The sequence below is a fragment of the Piliocolobus tephrosceles genome, chromosome 12 (genome assembly GCF_002776525.5).
Source record: "Piliocolobus tephrosceles isolate RC106 chromosome 12, ASM277652v3, whole genome shotgun sequence".
In the NCBI taxonomy this organism is placed as follows: domain Eukaryota; kingdom Metazoa; phylum Chordata; class Mammalia; order Primates; family Cercopithecidae; genus Piliocolobus; species Piliocolobus tephrosceles.
In genome coordinates, this window is record NC_045445.1 from 82,278,061 (window position 1) to 82,289,413 (window position 11,353).

General features: G+C 43.6%; 1 protein-coding gene across 1 annotated transcript in view; it reads right to left on the reverse strand.

The window, feature by feature from the left end:
• Positions 1–3,041, reverse strand: part of AWAT1 (acyl-CoA wax alcohol acyltransferase 1) — a 6,081-nt gene extending 3,040 nt beyond the window's left edge. The window contains exons 1-4 of the mRNA XM_023202379.1: positions 2,931–3,041; positions 1,877–1,984; positions 1,570–1,640; positions 464–668 (exon numbers count right to left, since the gene is read on the reverse strand). Of these exons, the coding sequence (XP_023058147.1) occupies positions 464–668; positions 1,570–1,640; positions 1,877–1,984; positions 2,931–3,006 (460 nt within the window). The 5' untranslated portion in view covers positions 3,007–3,041. The remainder of the gene's footprint in view (positions 1–463; positions 669–1,569; positions 1,641–1,876; positions 1,985–2,930) is intronic.
• Positions 3,042–11,353: the final 8,312 nt, after the last annotated feature.

The following is an 11,353-nucleotide window of genomic DNA, read 5'->3' on the forward strand; positions in this document are numbered from 1 at the left end:
TGGGATTACAGGCGCCCACCACCATGCCCGGCTAATTTTTGTATTTTTAGTAGAGATGAGGTTTCCCCATGTTGGCTAGGCTGGTCTCGAACTCCTGACCTCAGGTGATCCACCCACCTCAGCCTCCCAAAGTGCTGGGATTACAGGCGTGAGCCACCACACCTGGCCAGTGTTGAATTGTTTACTTGCATCATCTCACTTAGTCATCATCCCACAGCTGAGGTCAGATGTTTTCATCTGCACCACTTTATGGATGAGGAAACTGAGGATAGTTTGCTCAAGACCACGTAAGTGGCAGAGCTAGGTTCGATCCCAGGCAGCTTAGCTCTAGAACATATGCTTTTGACTAGTACGCTACAATGACAGGGGGGGGGGGGTTGGGGAGGAGGGGATGGGATTTAAAAGGGCGCATTTCCAAGCAGAAACGTGGACCAGAAGCTCCAGTAAGTATGGTCAGAAGCACCTTTGGCCATGAGGTACTCCCTAACAAAGGGGATCTTGAAGAACCAGGACAGCGTGGCCAAGTGAGGAGTGATGCCTGGGAAAGTCTTCGAGAAGCCTGTGGCCTCAGTGCAGAAGTTGCAGAAGGCACCAAAGGTCAGGAGGCCGTGGGGGTGAATCCCCATGAGGTAGTTGTGCTCAGGTGACAGGTCCTTTGTCTTCAGGATCTGCAGCCGTGGAGAGAAATGCCAGAGGTGGTGGAATGAGATTACATGGCAGAAACAAGGGTGGTGACACTTCAGGGATCAGGGTGCTTTCTAAAGCAGAGCTTTCCAACAGATTTTCTGAATGGGTGTCAGGAGGGCTGAGATACTGGTCTCTGAGGCCATTGGACAACAATCTGGGACAGCTAGAACTGCCAGATCTCCTGCCTGTGGCTAGAAGTAGCCTCAGTCATCTATGTCAGTGTGCTTTGTGCAAGTTATCATTGTCTATGAACACTTTTGTGAAAAAGATCAGGAAGCTTGGCTCTAAAAGTCAGGGCAGTGTTTGTTGTATACTCCAAAGAGTGCCCTGAGGATCAGCACAGCAGTACATTTCTGGAACCTCTTCCTGGAATCGTTTCCCGCCAATCCCCTTCCAGTGCCTGTCTAAGTAACTTGTATTGAACTTGGAAAACCCTGCTTAGATATCACTATGTCTGTGAAGCCTTTCCTTATCCCCCATCTGAACTACTTCTGTACCTTGTGCCAAACAAATAATATACTTTATACTAATGTCCTCCCCATTAGATGTGAGCTCCTCGATGGCAGAGAATTGCATCCTACTCATTTCCCTGTGCTCCTAACGTGGTTCAGAGTAGATTTTCAATCCATGCTTATTAAACTGATCTGAACTGTGCTTGCCTTCTGCCTGTGTCAGCTGGCAGGTGATGCCAAGGGTGTACAAAGTTTCCTAGCAGAGTATGGAGTGCTCAGTAGAAACGTTGAATCTTGAAGTATATTTAGCATAGACTGAGACTTCCCTGGAATACTTGTCTTCCTTATGGACAACTCTAGTCATGTGGCATAAATGACTTTTGCCTCAGAGTTTTGGGAACTCTGAGGACACTGGGGAAGAGATACTTACCGTAATGGGGAAATAGTCCCTGATGTGAGTCCAGACACACCAGTTCCTTACCCAGGCCGAACGCCTGCCACCTGAGACAAAAGCAGTAGGGGATGATGTCAGTGTGTGCCACCCCATACATTCCACGGGCTCAGGGATTCCCTGGCATGGCCCTGCTAGAGAGGTGGGAAAGGAGGAGACCCTAGGATAGTCCTGTTTGGCCCAGCTCATCTGAGAACTTGGATGAGGAGCCTGTGGTATGGCAAGTGGGACTCCCTGGCTGCAGGTTATGATGGAACATTCTTCTTTCTAGGTCTGTGAGTCTTACCTCGCTCTGGGGTCTTCCAGTCCAGGAACAACCAGGCAAGGTAAAGCGCTGGTAGCGGCCACAAGGATGTAAACAGCAAGTAGATGAACAATGGCTGCAAGATCCAAACTGATGAGGGACCAGGTTAGACCAAATTTGTGCTGCCAGCAGACCTTGACTATGCCCAGTCCCATCACCAGCCCTCCACATTACCTAAGCCTCTAGTCCTGGCCCTCAGCACAATCCAGGTCCTGTTCATCATCATCCATGTCTACTTGTCCTTCAAACTTTTCCTCTATCATCTACCATACACAAGCCCTATTTCTCTGCCTACCTGTCATCCCTGTCCACCTGGTTCCCTGTGCAGCCACTATCTCTGTACTCCTGCTCTCTACTTCCTACCAGTTTTTTCCCCTCCTACCCCCATTTGGTAACCATCTTTTTCCTCTTGTCTCCTGTCTCCCTCCCTATCCATCATCCCTCATTAAGCCACTAGCCCACTCTCCCTCACCTCTATGCTATCCATATCTTCCTACACACTGCCCACCCAGCATCTGCATCCTTCTACTGTTTCCTATCCACAATGCTTGTCCTTTTGCTCATTCACCATTCTTTCCATGGACACTGTCTTCCCCCATGCTACCACCACCCCACTCCCAGAATAGACAACTCTATGGTTCAAACCCAGGCTATGCTTCTTTAAGTCTGGAATGCTAATGTTTTCTCTGTCCTATTCCCCATGATCATAAGGGAGCATTCCCTGGGCCTCACTTTTCCTCTCTAGATAGTAAGGATTAGGAAGGGGCTGAAATTAACTAGATCTACTCATGTCCATCATGACCCTGTTCTATCCCCTGCCCCTCCCCCTACATATTCTCACTATCTCCTGGGGCTCTATTTCATTCTTCTCCAGGGCACTCACGGAACTCGAGACTCCTTGGTTTTACTCTCTAGTACAATCTTAGATGATGGAAAGGCTCGAGATGAGACTTCACATGGCCCTGAAAGTCACCCTAGATCTGGCCCTGGCTTCTGACTCTGGCTTCTTGCTATGCACTCTTGGGTCAATACTCACAGATGGCAAGGTAGCTCAAAGGCCACTGCAGAAGCATCAGACTCTGGAAGTGACTAGGCTGCTTGGAATGAGGCATGATTCTTGGGAGCCTGAGGGAGGCAGAGATCTCAGAACAGTGTTCCAACCAAAGGTGCCACCAGCCTCTGGAAGTTCACTTAATCGTGAATGCATATGACTATGAGGAGTTTGTACCTGCGCTCTTCCCTCTTGTCCTTTCCTGCGCCCACCCACTGCAGGGGCAGGTTCTGAAATACAAGGACTGCCCCGTCAGGTCTGGTCCAGCCCATTTGCCCTTTGACTGTCTTTCCTAGGATTATTAGCACATCAAGATGGAGAAAGGTGAGAATGACTGCCATGTAGTCGGAGTGACACAGGGACCTAGAGAAGGTGAAACCCCCTCACAGGCTACTCAGAAACTGTAGGGATTGTGACCTTAGGGAGATGACTGCTGAGAAGGGAGTTCTGGGGATTTGTGGTGTGGGGAGCACCTGGGATTTGGCCTTTGTTGCCCTGAAGCAGGCTGCTTTGGGGCTGCCCCACTTTTAACTTTTATTATGAAAATTTCCAAACGCACAAAAAGCGAGAAGATGCAACAAATTTTTATCTTCATGTTCATCTTCAACAACTATTAATATTTTTCCATACTTGTTTCATTTATCTCCCCAACTTTTTTTTCCTTGGAGTATTTTAAAGCAATTCTAAGATAGCATGTCATTTCATCCCTAAATGCATCACTGTGCATCTGCAAAACATACAGATGTTTTCTTCCATGTCACCCTTAATAAATTTAATACTTCCTTAATAATATCTAATAACCAGTCCATATTTAAATGTCTTTCTATAGTTGGCCAATTTGAATCACATCCAAACAAGGTCCACTGGTTATATTTGGATGTTATGTGCCTTATGTGTCAGTCTCTTGCTCTTTGTCTGTCATGATAAAATAGAACCCAGATACAGAAAGCCACTTAAAACAAATGTATTGGTTAATGAATTGTTGTAAGACAAACACCTTGTAACCACCACTTGGTGAAGAAGATGAACTTTTCTATCCACCCCAGGATGCTCTCCATGTGCCCCATTCCAGCCACAACCCACTTCCTTCTCCCAAAGTAACCATCATCTTGACATTCAGAGTCATCTTTTCTTGCATTTCTATGGTTTTCTTACCTAAATGTACTTTCCTAATGACTGTGGTTTAGTCTTCCCCATTTTAAATATTGATTTGTCCTTGAAGTTTTCTCTCTCTCTTTTATTTTATTTATTTATTTATTTATTTATTTATTTGAGGCGAGATCTCACTCTGTCACCCAGGCTGGAGTGTAGTGGTGCAAACACAGCTCACTGCAGCCTCAATCTCTGAGGCTTAAGTGATCCTCCAGCCTCAGCCTCCCGAGTAGTTGGGACTACAGGTATGCACCATCATGCCTGGCTAATTTTTTATTTTTTGTAGAGATGGGGTGTCACCATGCTGCCCAGGCTGGTCTTGAACTCCTGAGCTCAAGAAATCCTACTACCTCAGCCTCCCAAAGTGCTGGGATTACCAGCATAAGCCACCACACCTGGCCATTTTTACTTTTTATTTTGGAATAGTTTTAGATTTATGAGAGAGTTGCAAAGATAGTATAGAGAGTTCTCTACACCCTTCGTGTAGCTTCCCCTTTATGTTAACATCTTATTAACAATGGTATATTTATCACAACTAAGAAACCAATATTGGTGCATTTATATTTACTAAACACCAAGTTTTATTTGTACTGTATCAGTTTTTTCCACAAATGTCCATTTTCTGTCCCAGGATCCCATTGGAATCTCACATTGCATTTAATCATCATCTCTCCTTTGTCTCCTCCAATCTGTGACAGTGTCTCTGTTTTTATTTTATTTTATTTTATTATTTTTTTTAACCACATACTCAGATTGGGTTAGTTTCTCGGTCTTTCCTTGACTTCCATGACTTTGGTGCTTTTGAAGAGTTTAAGTCGGTTCCCATCCCTTTCCTTTCCTTATGCTTTAGCTGTTGAAGAGCCCACAGCATTCGACCTGTAGAATTTCCCACAGTTTGGATTTTGCTTATCTCATACTTACGGTGCTTCAGCATGTTCCTCTGTATTTCTTGCAGATTGATAGCTGGATTCAAAGACTATGGTGATTCAGATTTGATCCCTTTGTCAAGATCTTATTTTTCTTTTAATATACAACAATCTCCCTTCCTCCCCTCCTTTTTTTCCATTGCCACTGACTTAGTGAAGACTGTTTTTCTTTGGAGTAAGCCAGTCTTCCAAGCTTCCATGAGCAGGGGTGGGGTGTGGAGCGTGATTCCTAAGTGAGTCTCAAATACAGGCCAAAGTGGGAGGGGGGAAGCAAAGCCCTCACTTCTCTCTTTGACTCTTGTTGTAACTTTATGCCCATTAAAGCAAACATGGTTGTGTGTGTGTGTGTGTGTGTGGTTTTTGGTTTTGTTTTTTGCTTTTTCCACCTGAAGATTGCATGCCTCTAAAGAGATTGGGACCATATCTTATTTGTCAGTATGTCTGCTCTTAATGCCTGAAAGCCCTAGGGCCTCGGTGTTAAGAGAAGGACCAATAAGTGAGGATCTTAGTTTGGGGGTCTATGGTTGGATGATTTCTTACATGTAATGAGATCACTAGAGTCTTATGGGGGCATATGTCCTGGGGACTTGAGTGGGGGATGAGAGGCCATACAGAAACAGAAGACAAGGAAACATTACAAAAGGGGAGAAGAAAGAATGAGAGAAAGGAAGGAAGGCAGGTGCTCACCTTTGAGGCATTTTGGCAAAAGAAAAAGTTCTGCCTACTTTGCCCTCCCACTCCAGGTCTTCCTGTTTACTGGAAACCAGCCTGGCCCTAGAGCAAATGTTAGCACTCAGGTCTTATGGCACCACTGCCCTACTGATGTGTTGACATACTGTGGTTGAGGATGGAGACTCACCCCTGACAATATGGGGGAGATTAGCACTCTGTCTTTCCAGAATAGAATATCCTAGGCCTACACCAACTCCCTCTCCATGCTCTCTCATCCTTGTAAATTGTCTCCTCCAGGAAGCAAGCCTCCTGGGTTAACTTTTAATAATGTGTGAATTCTCAGTTTTTCTCCTGTATTTCCTTCTGCCTCCCCTAGAAAAAAAAGGAAGTAAATTGTTGAGAAGACACTTGAGCTAAGTGAGTTGATCTGTATATATATTTTTATTTTTGGCACTAGATTCCCACCCATCGCCTTAGTATTTTAACTTTTACAATGCCGTGGATCTCCACATGATAATATGTAACAAACTAAAGCCACTGTGTATATACATAATGACAGTATTTATATGCATTTGAAAGAAAAGTGTGCTGCAAGCATATTATTTATTCATTCTAAGCAAGGCTTGGGTCAGGTAGAGGTTTCTGGAATCCTTGTATAATTAAGTTATTCTTCCACTCCTCAGAGGTCTGCACTTCCAGGTTGGAAACAATGGCTTGCTTGCTTTTTTCCCAAAATGGAAATTTATTTCCTTTTATTTCTGATTATGAAAATAATCCATGTAAATCATAAAATTTTCAGAGCACTCAGAAAAGTATAAAGGGAACAAAAGTAATTCATAATCTCACTATCCAGAAATGACCACTGCTAACTGTTAACATCCTGGTATCTATCTTTCTTGACTTTTTGTCTATACAAATATAAGCATAGGTATAGTGTCACTGTTAAGAATTCGGGTTCTTGAGTCCAACATATCTAAGTCTATATCTCAGCTCTGCCACTTAAGTGAACTATGGCAGATGATTTAATTTCTTAGTGCCTCCGTTTCCTCATAAGTAAAACAATAATTATAATAACCACATCACAGGGTTGTCATGTAGTTAGAATAATTCATGTGAAGCACTTTGATCAGCACCTTGCTCATATATATGATCATATTAAAAACTCGATACATGTTAGTTATTACATATATTAACCAAAATGGGATTATATTCTATGTCCCATTTTGTAACCTGCTTTTTCACCCAAAAGTATATCGTGGACATTTTTCATGTCAATCTTCTTCTATAACATCATACATAGCATTTCATTGTATGGGTATGCTATAATTCATTTAACCAATCTCCTATTATGGAGGAAGCACTTATTTTTAGACCTGTCTTTTCCACACTCTGGTCAGATCTTTAGCTCTTTTAATGGTAGGTGAAAGGTCACTGATCAGAAACCCTCCTTTACTTGGAGCCTTCTCAGTGGCACTGCTATGTCCTCTCCCCCAGCACTTTCTAGGAGTTGGTGTGGTACAGAAAGTGAAATGCATTTTTTTTTTTTTTGAGACAGAGTCTCACTCTTGTTGCCCAGGCTGGAGTACAATAACATGATCTTGGCTCACTGCAACCTCTGCCTCCCAGGTTCAAGCGATTCTCTTGAGTCAGCCTCCTGAGTAGCTGGGATCACGGGTGTGTGCCACCACACCCGGCTAATTTTTGTATTTTTAGTAGAGATGGGATTTCACCATGTTGACCAGGCTGGTCTCGAACTCCTGACCTCAACAGATCCACCAGCCTTGACCTCCCAAAGTGCTGGGATTACAGGTGTGAGCCACCGTGCCCGGCCTGTGAAATGCATTCTAAAGCTTCCATCAATCTGGGTATGTTCCAGGGATCAGGCAGCCAGGTCAGCAGAATCAGCCTCTCTCTCCAAGGAGATGACCATGTCTGAACAAAGGGCTTGATTTTCTTCTCCAAACAACTCAGGAAGCAAGCGCTGTGGTCTGAATGTGTCCCCCAAAGTTCATGTGTTAGAAACTTAATTCCAAATACAATGCTGTTAAGAGGTGGACCTTTAAGGGATAATTAATGTCATTATCACAGGAAGGGGCTAGTTATCATGGGAGTGGGTTCATTATCACAAGAGGGAATTCGTTATAAAAGCGAGTTTGGTGCTTTCTCGCTCTCGCTCTTGCTCTTCTGCCTTCTACCATGGGATGATGCAGTAAGAAGACCCTCACCAGACGCAGGCCCCTTAAGTTTGAACTTCTCAGACCCCAGAACTAGAAGAAATAAATTTATTTTCTTTGTAAATTACCCAGTCTGTAGTATTCTGTTATGGCAACACAAAATTGTCTAAGATGGCACGTTTCATGAAGGCCCCCAGTATCCTACTAGACCTGGCAGGGCTGTTGTTTGGATGCACTTCAGTTAAACTAAGGAAATGTTTAAATGCAAGCTAAGTCCAGGGCTGAGGTGACGCCTGGAAAAATGGGATTTGTAAGTCCCATCACTGAGGTCAGCCTGTACCCAGGATAAACTAGGTAAGAAATCTGTGTTTCATCAGTGTCTTGGTTTCTAGGCTTTTCTATTGTTTTGTTTTCCTTTTGAGAAACATTCAGTCAGCTCACTTGAACTAATGATTAGTGTTTTACAACTTCCTAGGCCAGAGTGTCTGGGGCATCCAGGGATTTTCTTGGTATCCGGGTGGTCCTGGCCACCTTGCCTGAATTACATATTTTTTAAAAAAGTAATAGCTAAAAGAAAACCTGGAAATGTGGAAAACTGGTTGTTAGTAAGGACATGATCCTTTCCTTTTGTTTTTGTTTTCTTAATATGATGTCATATCAAGAAATTGTAGTAATAATAATCCTTGACTGATGACATACTTTCATTGTTTCATGAATGGCCTTCTTTTCTATCTGTCCTATCTGTCCTTCTTTTCTATCTATGTATCCATGTATCTATGTATCTATGTATCTATCTGTCTATCTATTTACCTACCTACCTACCTTTCTATCTTTATTGATTCAGGTTTTTCCAGTTGGAATTTCTCTCTGGAGCACTACACATGTAAAGTACTGTCTTGCTCCTGGATCACAACTTAGCAGCTAGTTATCTGGCCTTGGCCTTTGCTTTCTTCTCTGAGAGCTGAAGGCATCTTCTTGATGCTACAGCTTTGGTAATAGAATTCTTCTTTCCCTTATCTTCAGTCCTTGGCCTGTAAGCATTCATCAGAGCAGATTCAAACTCTCAAGTGATTTCTGTCACAATAGGATGTGGGCAGCAAATAGCTAAAATAGGTCACAGAGGATGAAGAGGTGTCAACATTCTCCTAAGCCAATGTTTGGTCATTTGAGGATCTAGGTATCAAGACGCAACTTGATGTTCTAAGATCTGGAAGGTCAGCAAGTGGGGAGGTCAAGGCAAAAATAAGCCAAGAGGGAAGGCCATTCCAAAAAGTGGCAAAGCCAGTGGCAACCACCCAGGCCTAGTCCTACGTCAAAGATTAGTGGATATCAAAAGGGCAAGTGATCTTGGTCTCTCTGTCTGGGTGATTAGAACAATCAGACAGGAGTCTTGCCATTTTTGCACCTGCTTTGACATGCTGGGCCAGGCTGTCATGCAGTGTCACTGGCTAACCTCAGCTTATACCCAAGTTACCCTACCTGCCTCTGGCTTTCTTCCTTTTCCTTTTAAACATGTTTTGGTGCAAAACAATTGGATGAATTCATGCTGTAGGGTGTGTGTGTGTGTGTGTGTGTGTGTGTAAATAGCCAAAGTAGGGGCAGCAAAGATCAAGGATTTATTTAATGTAGTGTGACAGCTGCAGGAGCAAACAATTGGATGAATTCGTGCTGTAGGGTGTGTGTGTGTGTGTGTGTGTGTGTGTGTGTGTGTGTGTGTGTGTAAGTAGCCAAGGTAGGGGCAGCAAAGATTGAGGATTTATTTAATGCAGTGTGATAGCTGCAGGAGTGAAAACCATGGTGTGCAAAGAAAGAATCTGTCATATTGTAGAATGTGCCTAGGCAAATGCTATCTGGGAAGCTGCTTCCATTTCTCCAACATGACTGAACTGTGAGGGACTGAGAACCCATCAGTCTGAAGGGCAATGGTTTATTGGCTGCAAACTCTCCGGGGCCTATGCACCCACCAGGGACTCTTTCTCATTCATTTTCAAGTCCAGGAATGGCTGCCTGCACCCACTGGGTAACAGCCATTCATCTCATACATTACATCCTTCATAAGTAGTTAACCCCATTGGCCCCTTAATGTTTCTGGAAGATCTTAGTTTCCCACTCTTTTTACCTTTGGTGTCAGAGATACTACAAGAGGCATAAAGAATCATAAAACTGGGCCAGGCGTGGAGACTTGTGCCTGTAATCCTAGCACTTTGGGAGGCCGAGGCAGGTGGATCACTTGAGGTCAGGAGTTCAAGACCAGCCTGGCCAATATGGTGAAACCCCATCTCTACTAAAAATACAAAAAATTAGCTGGACATGGTGGTGGGCACCTGTAATCCCAGCTACTTGGGAGGCCGAGGCAGGAGAATCACTTGAACCTGGAGATGGAGGTTTCAGTGAGCTGAGATCGCACCGTTGCACTCCAGCCTGGGTAACAAGAGCGAAATGCCATCTGAAAAAAAAAAAAAAGGAATCATAAAATTTTTCATCTTACCTTCTGGGAGAAGTAGCTGGTGTGGCTTGACGTTTCCAAGGCCTCATCTTTATCTTCTAAGAGATGGCATACTTGCCAAAGTTACTGTAGCTGCTGGGGCTGTGGGTGGAGAGGGATGCCCTTCACTGCAGGGTAGTGGGGAATTACATCAACTTTTATCGTCCTTAACCTGTTCTCAAAACTAAACTAAACTTAGTGTATGGTTTATTCAGCCTCTGGGAATGAGAAAAACATCTTTTATGCCCCAGAGCTGTGACCTGTTTACATAGAGGAGGCAGGGAGACCTAGAAGGAGTCAAGACCTGCAAGCTGAGCCAGAGGTTGCAAACTCAAGTGTGTCTAGGGATCGGAGATATAGAGATGAGGGAACCAGGCTGAGAGTTGTAATAGGGAATGGTGGGGACTTTGTTGACCTGGAGAGGGTGTGTTCCTCCTAAAGGCCTTCAAATTTAGTTTCTCCAACTTTTCTGAGAAAAAACTTCAAACATACAGGAAGGTTGAAAGAATAGTATAATAAACAACTGTATATCATCTACCTCTCAAATTCAACAATATTGTGCATATTTATTTGATCTCTCTGTACATATATGCATATGTACATGTGTACATGCATATATGTATGTATGTGTGTCTTGTTTTTCTGAACCATTTCAAATTTAAAAACAACCATAACTGTGCTGTCCACATAAAACACAACTACAAACAGATTTAGCCCAAGGGCTGCTAATTTGTTACCACTGAGGAAGGGCTGGTATGAGGTGCATAGACCAAGTGTCGGGTGCCAAGAGGAAGTCCTGGTAGTGCAATCAATAGCCGAGAGATCTGGCGTGCAACAAGGGGTGGATTAGTAGAAACAGGCATGGCCTTCTGGCTCCTTCCCTATCTTCTTGTTTCTGAAAAGAATATGTAATGCTTTTCAGATCTACTAGGGATTTTTTATCTTTTCCTTTTTGTGTTAATTATGAAATATATCATGCATATAAAGGAGTTGAAAGAA